This window comes from Phocoena phocoena, chromosome 9, assembly GCF_963924675.1.
Source record: "Phocoena phocoena chromosome 9, mPhoPho1.1, whole genome shotgun sequence".
NCBI lineage: Eukaryota > Metazoa > Chordata > Mammalia > Artiodactyla > Phocoenidae > Phocoena > Phocoena phocoena.
In genome coordinates, this window is record NC_089227.1 from 52,960,944 (window position 1) to 52,973,036 (window position 12,093).

A 12,093-nucleotide genomic window follows, 5' to 3' on the forward strand; every position below is an offset into this window, starting at 1 on the left:
TGAAACATTGTATTGATTGAAAGGTTAGTCGACAGTGAACCATACGAACAATTTTTAACACAATTTTCTTTCACTGACCTTTTATTATTACCTGATAAATAAAACCAAATATGCATTCATTCATTCACTTGTTCACTCGTTCAACGAACACCTAGAAGATAGAGTATTATGTTTCATTTAATTTTCTTTGTAATATTAATGATCTGCCTAACTTTTTTCTATTTTTTATAACATTGAGAACTCATTCAAAAATATCTTTAACACGTTTCCCTCTACCTTTCCATCAAACTACTTTAAATTTGTCCAATTATTTTTGCAAATTAAAAGAAATCCTTAAAATGCTTGTATTTCAACATTGGCAATTCAGTTCATATTTCTATATTGGTCACATTTTGCATTGGTACCACTATTTTAAATCTTATAATAATCAGACCACTTTAAATACATAATTTTGTAGGTAGTGACAATTTGTTTTATTTATTCAGAAGAGGGGCTTTAACACCTGTTAGTTCAAGTGAGCTGACACATTTAAGGCCTCTTTCACTCCATTTAATGGTTGCATCTGACTGGAGCAAGAATGATGGCAAAGATCTTGACCTTGAAATAGTGGTTGAATTAAAGGATTCAAGTGGATGATAGAAGTTGTGGCCGGGTTGAAGTGAGGGCCAAACAATGTGGGGATAAATGCTGCAGGGGGCAGGGGCTGAAGTGTTATGTGAGATGGGTGGCAGGGAGCAGCAGTGACCAAGTGCAGGGGATGACCCGCTAAGAAAGTGGGGTGTGCAGGGATGATGGTTGGAGTCAGAGTTGAAAATGTGAATGGATTAAAATGTGGCTGGGAAAGAGGATGCAGATGAGCTATAGGGAGGTGACTGCTATGGGCATTTATGGAAGCCGAAACAAAATGCTGCAGGAACGTGTGGTGGATGGTGGTGAGAGAAGCCTGCTGGTGACCTGGAACTGTCTGTATAGCAGAGGCTGGAGAGAAGGCAGTGGGCCCTGCAGCAGGCACAACTCGAAGATGCTTTGATAGGAGCTGTTTCTGCATATGCTGCTGGGCTTGTAGCTGTAGGAGCTTATATTTATCTATTTCATCAGGTGAAAATGTTATGGGCTGTTGAATTAATGGGGGAGAGAGAGATTTATGACACACTTCTAAGTCATCTGCTACTTTGTCATGCTTCTGCATAGTTCTGTCATAGTAAGAGTTTATATTCCCCTCTACCTGATTCATATGCATGCTTACATCCTGTAAGTCTAGATTTATTTGGTCCTCTTTGGTCTCTGTTGAATCAGTAACACCAGTATATCTATTAGATGAGAAAGCACCAGGGAAATCTTTTGGTACTGGGTCACAGCTTTGAATAAAAGGTTGGACTTCACTAATTAATGACTCTGATTGTTCTTTTGTTGTTGGAAACTTTTTCATGTTTGGTAACTGAGACTCTGCTACTACGTGAATTATACCTTTAGAAAGATGATCATCACAATCAGTGTCTACTAAAACAGTAAAATCATTTGTCTGGGAATTTTTGACTTTGTCTTTGTCAATAGTTCTTTGCATTGCACTACCTTTATCCTTTCTTCTTCTACTTGTGTTCTGTATTTTTTCAGACAAAGGCAATGCATGTCTGTTACAGCCTGGTGGTGTAAATTGCACTGTGCATTGGATTTGTGAAGGAGCCTCTGATTCATTTTTACAGCTGTTTGAAGAGATCTCAAAATGAGTTGATTGTTCCTGACATTTCTTGGCTTGTACTCTTTCTAAAAGACCTTTGGCTGTCAGGGGAGTCCTCTCTCCTTCTACAGTGTTCAACTCTGTGGTTTCTGAAGGGCTGCTTGAACAGTTCTTTAGAAGACAGCTGATATTCCCAGAGTTACATTGCATGGGTTTTACTTTTTCCAGATAACAAATATGAGGGCTGTCCAAAGACGGTTGACTTCTTTCACTTTTATTTAAGTAATACATTTTCTCTCTTGAGTAAGAGCCCAATCTGCTGTGCTGAGGTCCCTGGCAATTAGGTGGATTTTCACTGTTTCCAGCACAAGAAAACCGTGAGCTAGAATCACAACGGGTGATTCTCTTGGATTTTGACCCTGAAAATTGTTGATTTTTGCCCAGTTTATATTTTCCTCTGCAGCGACCATAACCATGTTTTGAATATTTTTCATTTTTAACTGATTCCCACAACTTGCAGCCCCTGTCACTCCGGGTTTCAGACTGTGAGCAGTCACTCTTTGCTAGCTCATCAGATAAGAAGAGACAGCTGTGCTTTCGGCGTTTCCGTTTGTGCCTTTCGACTGAGTTGTGTTCTCTTTTACAAAAGTAGAGCAAGTTACCTCTACCATGACTACTGGACCTATGCTTTGAACAAGTACTTCTCAAGCTGGATGTACTGCCAGGGGATGTGTCTGAAGGGCTAGAACATGTATTCACAGACACCTTTGGAGAACTTCTCTTGTAACTTGCTTTTCCACATCCAGAAACCCTGCTGGTCATACTGATGTGGTTACTATTCAAAATTACACTGAAGTCCTTTCCATGGTCACTGTGGCCCCTTACTGTGTAAGGACTAGAATTCCAGGTGAATTTATTCCCATCTTCAAAATCCAAATGAGGATCACAGGAAATCGGTTTATGTTTTTTAGTCCTAGAGATATAAGGAGAAAAAGATAGGCCCTCATTTGCATCATTTAGAATTGCCCTTTGGCAGCTTTGCCAATGGGCCCTTGAAGGTTCCTTAAGTTCATTATCACTATTATTATTCTTTCTTACACAATTCTTTAGAGAGATATCACGGTAAGCAGGCACTTCAGGATTTTTCATTTCCAAATCACTTGCACTAAAATTATGTTCACTCGCGCTGGGCTTAGAATTGTTGTAGCCCAAATTACGTTTTCTCTGGAAATTTTCCCAATCTGGATTAGCTAACATCATCTTTGGTTTCAGAGACGGATTATCTTCTTGGATCAGTTTTTGTTGGTCTTTAATTAAACCTGAGACTTGGTTTTCCATTGTAGTCTTCATTTCTGAGGGCTCTTTCAGCAATTCTGTTTTTAAGTCCTCTGGATAATGGCCATCCTTTGTGTTTCGAGAAAGCTTAAAATCAAAATATAATGGGTTGCAGCCATAAGAGATACAGGGCTCTGTTTTTGTAAAGAGAAGCAGTTCTGTAGGCCACTGGAGAGTGGTATGGCCATCCTTGCTTTGTACGTGGAGATAAGGCAGTTGTTTGGACTTCACATCACGGGGATATGCCTCTCTCACAAGACCTTGTACATTTCTGCTAACTCTTTCTATTTTATCTAATGACTTTTCTTTCTTCTCCTTTCTGGAGTTGGGATTCAGATGAACTGTACTGCTTTGTTCACTTGGCTCTATTGATGGAAGCTCATCCAAACATTCAAATATCCTGGCATCACTGTGCTTGTAAATGTTTGGTGGGCTGGAGGAAACATTTGCTTGGCATGAGTGATTATTGAGGTTTTCTGAAGTGTTCCTCACTGTATTTCTAGTTTCCTTTGCTCTGCTGGAAGGAGTAAAATCCACATCTGAAAGATGAATGTTAGATTTACTGAACGAAGCATGAATGCCAATCGAATCTTCTAGTGTTTCATCAACAGAGTCATTTTTGTCTTGCAAAATTTCAGAACTTACGGAGAAGGGATTGTGTAAAATACTTTCCAGATGGCTTGATAAGATGTTTCTATCTTTTTCCTTAGTGAGGTGTGTATCTTCATTTGCAAACCTGCAGCGCATGCATTTCTCTGTGGTTTGTTTTGTTTTATAGACGGGTGACTTGTTACAGTCGTGGGTTTCTTCTGTGTTCTCACTGAAAACTGATGCTGAAGATTCTAATTTTAGATGCACTTTTTTGGAAAAAGAAAATGACACTCCTGTCCTGTGATTTGCATTGCTAAGATTTGAGGGTGTTTGTGGTACCTGATTTCCAAACAAACATCTGTCCGTTTGTAACTGGTGTTGATTTGGTGTGGTGGACTGCTGTTTATCAGAAATGCTTCTGGAGAGATTCTTTCCTTTAAGGAGAAGAGCACTCTTCATGCACGATACCTTTCTGCCACTCTTAACTGGGAAAATTCCTTGCTGGAGTTGCTTTTCTATAGCTACCCTGGGGGCTTTGTATGCTGGTCCATTTCCAGAAACACTGTAAATAGAATAAATATTTAAATGATTAAGACATCAGATTTGAAATCTTACCTATATGTGAACATTTTATAGTGTTTGATGATGGGTTCTGATACTATTTATTAACTATGTCTTGTAATGTAACAATTTCACTATGCTTATATAACTCAGTATATCTATGTTTTATAGTGGCTATTTCTAAAATGCATCTCAAGTGGATTCTTTTGAAATTAGCAAAAAGCAATAGCAGGTGAATATCTTATGCGAGTGCTGCAAAAGAAAATAAAGTATCGCATTTACATCACATTATGTCCTCCAGAACCTACTAATTCTTTGGAATACAGATTTAACATTATTTTGCAGAGTTCTCCAATCAGTGCCTTCACCTAAATAGGAAATAAAATGGAATTAAAAGTCACTTCCCAAGCATAAACTTATCTCTTTTATTTGCTTTTTTGTTTAAAGTTCTAGCATTCTATAATTTTTGTTTCCTCAGTCTTAAAATTCTTTCATGTTTGTTTCCTTTTGAAACAGGATGCTTAGTTCTTTATTTATGATTTGTCATTAATTTGATCAATTATAAGAAAGTAATACTCATTTACATGCCATCTCAATATCTTCAATTAGTCTGAAATCCTTTTTTTAGCTTCTTACTCACCAAAATATTTTTCTTCTATCTTTTTTTGCATATATGTTTTATCTTTTAACAGATCTTTAAAGATTATTCATTCTATTGAGCTTAACTAGTAATTCAGTCAGAAAACTGGAAAGAGCCATACATACAAGAGATGAAACTCTTCAGATTAAAATTGCCTCTAATGTTCTATCTATGAAACCCCTATGACAAAACAAATCTTATTGGAGGGAAAGCAATACACATTACATCATTTTGAGTTGGCTTTCTTTTCCTTTTTCTTGCTTTGAGCTGGTTTGCTTTGAGCTGCTTTGCTTGTTTGCTTTGAGTTGGCTTTCTTTTCCTTTTTTTCATATTCTTGGATGTGTTTTGTCGGCCTTTTTCTATTTTCAAATTTTACTTCATTTTTATGCAGTCATTTATTGCTTGAGTAAACAGTACTAAAACAACTGATATCTTTTCCATATGTAGCTTAAATTTTAACGGGGAGGAGTCCTTTCCTAGCCCTCCATCTGAGAAATTCTTATTGCCTTTACTTAACTATTCAGCCAACTGACATAGAACTCTGGTGTCATATTCCTTTTGTCCCCCAAATTTCATGTACATTGCTTCACTGTCTTTATATGTTTACTATTACAGAGACATATTTAATTAGCCTCCTTTCATTCATATTGAAACAGATCTGCTCATGTATTTATATGGTTTTGTAAATTTTCCTTTTTATTTATATATAATGTATTTTGTTATATTTATTACATACAACAAATTTTGTGTGTGTATATATATATATATATATATATATATATATATATATATATATATATATACACACATACATAAGTGTTATATATATATAACACTACCAGGCCATATTTACAAATTGATCTCTTTTGGTTAATTTTTGCCAGTATTTCTGGGCACTTCCAATTCAACTTTCTTCAGCTCAGATACATTTTCTTCTCTGACGTCTCTGATTATTTCTTCTTCCCTGTCCTAGTTTCTTATCCTAGAATTTATAAGTTAAATTTATTTGCTCTCATGAATATATCTTTCAGTCTTACTACTTATATTAGTACTCTAGTACTTTTAGTCTTTTGTTCTGGTTCAGAAAAAAAATTTTGTTTTTAATTTCTGTTCTATGGATTCAATATTTTACAGTGACCAATATGTTGTTTACTATACCCATACAAATTTTAATTTACAAACAATAATTTTAGCCACCAGTCCTTAATGATTTCAGATTGCCCTCTCTCCATGAACTAATAATGTCTGTAGCTTTAGAGCTGTAGTGCTCCTTTGAATCTTGTGGAAAACTAATTTCAGAAAAAATTTTAAAGTGTCTGCTCCTTACAGTAACTATTTCATAATGAAAGCTTTTCTCTTATTCATCACATTAATCTTCTTTTTTGAATCATGTTTTACATTCTTTAGAGAGGGTGTTTAGGCATATTTAATATGAGAAATGGAAATACTCTAAGATGGTATACAAATTACTGGATATTTCTTTCAAACATAAAGAGAAATAGGAAGAATAGAGGTTTACTATAGTTATTGGTCTTTTGAAAAGGTGCCTGTAGCCTGTGGATAGAAGGATGAGGTTTAGAAATACCTGCAGCACTGAATTTTGCCTCAGTGCCAAAAAGATTCTTTTCCATATTTTCCATTATTTTGGAATAAGTAGGGGTAATACATCTGCATTAAGTTACCTTCTCTAGCAACTTCAATCTGATATTATCTGTGCTACACTTAGCAAAAATTATTTCAAAAGTCTGGTGTATGTATATCATCACTCTACCCCTTCTGATTCCATTATGATGCAGATATTTGACTATTTTTATATTCCATTTTTTCCTTAATAATATAATATTTTTGCTTATTATTCTGGCAGAGTTTTGTGCATTTTCTTGCTTTGATTTATGTTAGTCTAAACATTCTTTCCTGTATTGCTGTTTCCTTTTACCATTTATCTTTCTAATATGTGTAAGCTTCTTCCTTTTATATTCTTTCAAATATTTTTAAACCTCTTTGCTCTTATTGTTTTTGTATTACATTTTGCTCTCCTTGTCCTTATTCTTGTTCTCACTTTACAGTTCAATATACACTTATGATTATATTTTGTCACAAGTTTAACATTTTATCCTCATTATTAATATTTTATACCTCTTATTTTTATGCTTTAAACTTTTATCTCATTGCTTTGAAAACTTTAATTTCCCCTATCGTAATTTTTTTTTTTTTTTTTGGCCACACTGCAAGGCCTGGGGGATCTTAGCTCCCTGACCTGGAATCAAACCCGAGCCCCCTGCATCAGAAGTGAAAAGTCTTAACCACTGGACCTCCAGGGAAGGCCCTACCCCTATTTTAAATCTAATTTACTTTTATTATTTTTTAAAATCCTAGTTTTCTATCTTTGTGGTATTTAAAATTCTATTATTTTAATTCAAGTTTATGCCTTATGACATAGTTAAAGGTTTAATCTTTATAGTCATACCCTCATTTATGATTTCACTGTCTCCTCTAGAACACTTAGTTTATTTCTGTATTTTTTACATAATTATTTTTATTTATAATTTTAAAATGACATTAGTTAGCCCTTTAGTTCTTATTAATGGATTGCCCACTCTGACAGTTCCCCCCAACTTCTAGTTCTTGGTAACTCAGCATATGCACAATTTAATTATTTCCTGTTCAAGAAGTACATTTTCCAAACAGGAAACAAAGCACATCAAAATAACATGATTTCCTTAAGTGATGTAATTTCCTAATGTCCCACATTATCCAGCTCTTATGTAAAGACCTTTATATTCTCAGAATCAATGGTTCCACAGTTTTTAAAATTTGAAAAAATGTCCATATCAAGATGCACTATACGTAGACTTACACATAGTAGAAGTTTGCAAACAGAGTGAATCTCTCCCCTCCCCCAATAAAAGAACTAGTTTTGCTGAGGCACCATGTTGGGTTGATCTACCCAAGAGCTGACCAAGGTTGACTGCCCTTGTCAAGATCCATTAACAGTTTTCTGCCATCATTTTTTTCATCAGTCTGATTCAAATATTCTTACTACCAGTAAATTCACCTCTCTTCTCCACAGGGCCATGGAAGAACCTTCTTGTTATCTGTAGCATCTTACTCAGAAGCCCTCTTTATGAGAATAAAGGACAAAGGTTTTCCAGGGGAGAAGTAACCCAGGTGATTTTTTTTTTTCACTTGTCAATTCAGCTGCCAAAATGAAAATATTTAATAATGCTATTAAGTGACTTCCCTTAGGCCATGAGGCTACTTAATCAGAGAGAACAATTGCCTGGAGTGCAGATGGAAGGTAATAGAAAAAGAATGAAGTAATTTGCCTAGCTCCAAGTTATGTATCTGGAAAGCTGAACACCCATCATTTCCCTAACAATATGATCAGATTGGGACTTAGAGAGCCTACCTACTCTATAGAGGATATGGCTAGGTTTGTGTCTGTTTAATTGATAAGATTTTAAAAGAGCAGCTCAACCCCAGTAGAGTATATCTTTTAATTTCTTTTACTTTGGAAGACACTTCATGGGTAGATCTACAAACTTAGAACTTCTAAATGAAAGCATCATCACCATCACTATCATCATCATTAAGGCTCCTCTGATCCTTTGTCTATTTCTTCCAAAAGAAAATACAGAATCAGTAAGGAGAAATGTCAAAGTGTGACAACTTGCGTAGTAACAGATGAACCAAAATTACATTAAGGCTACTCAGATTTTTTGTTGTGTGGCCTTAAAGAACCTATCTAAAGTGTGTATCTCTATAGCAAGGCTTGTCTTATTTTTTCAGTTTTTTTTGTACCTCATAATTAATCACCCGGGAATTAACTATCTTCCCTCAATTTTCTCCTGCATGCCACCTAATAACCATTAGACTTTTCCTTCTAAGTCCTGTTTTGACAAGGGCTGTCTGATATCTTATTGACAATGTGTTTGAATAACATATTTTAAGATCTTCATTGTGTTGGCAAGTAAAAAGTTCAGTACCAGATATGTGTCCTGTTTCTATGATCATATGCTCCCTAAGAGCATGCATTTTTGTATTAACCTCACCTCTGGACACATGGTCTTCCAACCTTTATTTTTTCTTTATAGCAAATTTCTCATTTATTTTTAATATGATTATATTTTCTTGTATTTTTATAGGTAAATTAAATTACTCTAAGACAGTGGTGCAAATACATGAATATTTGAAGGCTGAATACTGTGTCTTTACTCACAATTGATCCTAAAAAATAAATATTTTCTTAAAAGTAAATATGAGGTCTAATATTTTATGCTAATATAATTGAGTTGTTCACTCCCAAGCTTATTGTATATCGTTTTACTTTTTCTTTTTTTATAAATTTATTTATTTACTTTTGGCTACTTTGGGCCTTTGTTGCTGCATGTGGGCTTTCTCTAGTTGCGGCGAGCAGGGACTACTCTTCGTTGTGGTGTGTGGGCTTCTCATTGCGGTGGCTTCTCTTGTTGCACAGCATGGGCTCTAGGCAAATGGGCTTCAGTAGTTGTGGCACACAGGCTCTGTAGTTGTGGCTCACGGGCTCTAGAGCACAGGCTCAGTAGTTGTGGCACACGGGCTTAGTTATTCTGCAGCATATGGGATCTCCCTGAACCAGGGCTCGAATCCGTGTCCCCTGCACTGGCAGGCGGATTCTTAACCACTGCACCACCAGGGAAGTCCTGTATATTGTTTTTCATTTAAACAATAGGAGTTTAAATTCTGGCACAGAGCTATAAGTGTTACAATTCACCAGAATGCTGTCAACTACATTAATTAGCTACATTAGTGTTCTACACTATGATTCATATGAACACAAATCACAATTTGCAAATGTAATTGAGTTCCAGGTAACAATCTCCTCACTTCAAAACGTTCAGCAGTTCTAAGCTCACGTAAAACTTCTATTTTTCAGCTACAAGAATGTATTAGTATAATGCTTGTTATAATTGTCAACTTAAACGGCACTGTGTGGTAGATTTAACTGCATTAATTACATCTTGTTTGTCATCCAGACAATGATAGTACCATTTATTCTAGTTTCAGGTGCGTGCAGAAGAATGCACAGAAGATTTAGTTCCTCCCCAAAAAGATGCATTGCTATTTATGGTTTTCAAAATTAATATTACAAAACTCAAAATAATTAGAAAGAGATATATAGATCCATATAAATCACCTGGATAGAATAAATGCTAGTATATTAGAATCATTCTTGGATCATTTCATTAAAGAACACATTAACCATACTGGGAAAGAAAAAACCCAGATGTCAAAGTCATTAATTTATAGACTTTTAACTATTAGGAACATTTGCCTTCAGATATATCTGTTGATTAATTATAATTTGTTTACATTGCTATAGTGAACCAAGTAAATTTATCACTGAAATTTCCCCAGAAGTTGAAGAGAGTTTTGAACCATCTTAGGCACCTTTAATTCTTACCATTCAGACTGTTGCCTTAACTCAGCCAGCTGATGAAGTCGCTTAAGTGCTTTTTCTTGTTTCTTTTCATCTTTCCATGACTTGGAAGCTACATTTCTAGCAAATTCACGTTGCTTTAATTCTTTCAGTCTCTGTGGACAAAAGAAGACAAACAGAAAGGACACTATGAATAAGTAATATATCTTTTTCCAACCAAAAACTTCCTTTTTAAACTTTGTCCTGGGTACAAAGGTGAATTTTTGGATAGGGAGAGTAAAAGCAACTTCTCCATCAATTCTATTCTCTGCTCCAAGATAAATTTAGTTGTCAACTGGATTATTTATCAAAGCTTGTCACAGTCACTGCAGAAATGTGCTGCAAAGTTGGACCCCAGTCCTGACAAGGACCACCGTGGGTATGTATTTGCAATCATCTCTGTGCCTGTGAAAACATAAATGGAGAAAATATGCAATATATAAATGTGTATAAAGGGAGAGGGAGTTATGGGATGCACTTTCCTCCATGCACTGTCTCCAGCCCTCTCACTTATAAAACATATTTACTCTCATTCTTGAAAATTGGTGTGATTAAATACACTGGGTGAAATGAGCTTGTTTCAGTAAAGAACATCTGTTATTGTGAAAAGATTTAGTTCAAAGTTCTAAATGCAATTCTTAACTCATTTTTTTTCTGGTGGAGATATTATCCAATTCAAATTTCTGTATTGTATCCAGAAGGGAAAAAATGGGTCAGGGATTTAAACTCAGGATAGAGGCTGGGCCTTGCTTGATTTAAATTTAATTACTACTTCTTTTAATTAATCTTTTCTGTAAAACAATTGACTTACATGAAGATTGGATGTTACTCATTACCTGTTCAGATTTCTACTTCAGAATCCGTCATTAAACTCACCTAATGATATTGAACAAATTGAGAAACAGTCACAATCAAATGAGCATCTTGAAGTTTGGGTCTTAATCCTGATTTAAGAGTACGTTTGAAGATTAGCCTTTCTTAACCCATATAAAGTGACTTTAAACTACCTGAGATCTGTGTCCGTTTAATCTGCTTTTATTTCCCAAATCAAGTATAAAAACATGTTTTCCAGGAATGACAAAAACTACATAGCTATCAAGTGAGATAATAACTTTGTAGTAGACTATCCCCTCACCCCGCCATAGAACAAGTGCCAAGACCTTTACAATCATTAGATTCCTTCTTGAAAGGGAACATACTCAGGGGAGACGATAGCCAAATAACTGCTTCCAGGCTAAGTATTTAAGGAAGGAGGCAGAGTATTCTTTCAAAGAGAGAATATTCTGAGCACAAAGAACAAGTGTTTCACAGAACTAGAAACAGCCACAGGGAGAAGAGTAGTGTCAACCTGAACTCAGTTTTTGACAAAAGCTTCAGAGCCTTTTAAAAACCAGAAGTTTTCAAAAAATAAAATTATGGCCCATGGTTATCAGAAAAAAAAAAAGGATCAACAATTCTCTAGAGCTGATAACAGCACAGGGTCTAAAACTTAAAGGATAGCCTTGGTCAGAAGACAGAAAGGCTTATAAAAATTTGCATTTCTACTACCCTTCTACTCACACTTCCTCAGACCCCATGTGCACAATCATCTAGTTCTTGGGGTTAAGGCTTATCTTATGAGTAAAGACCTTTTGGAAATCATGCAACATAATGTAGGAGCCCACAGAGAATGTAGTTCAACTGCATCAAAGAAAGACCATGGTTACTTTGGTAAAGAGGAGAGGGATTTTTTTTTTTTAACTCTCAGTTACTTTTGAACATAAAATACTCTACAATATATTTATTTAATGTTTGATATTACTGGTATATAAAACCTGAACCACCTAGGAG

General features: G+C 35.3%; 1 protein-coding gene across 1 annotated transcript in view; it reads right to left on the minus strand.

Moving 5' to 3' along the window:
• Positions 1-505: 505 nt before the first annotated feature.
• ZNF804B (zinc finger protein 804B) overlaps positions 506-12,093 on the minus strand; it is a 502,873-nt gene continuing 491,285 nt past the window's right edge. Inside the window, exons 3-4 of the mRNA XM_065884313.1 lie at positions 10,249-10,379; positions 506-4,166 (exon numbers count right to left, since the gene is read on the minus strand). Coding sequence (XP_065740385.1) covers positions 506-4,166; positions 10,249-10,379 — 3,792 coding nt within the window. The remainder of the gene's footprint in view (positions 4,167-10,248; positions 10,380-12,093) is intronic.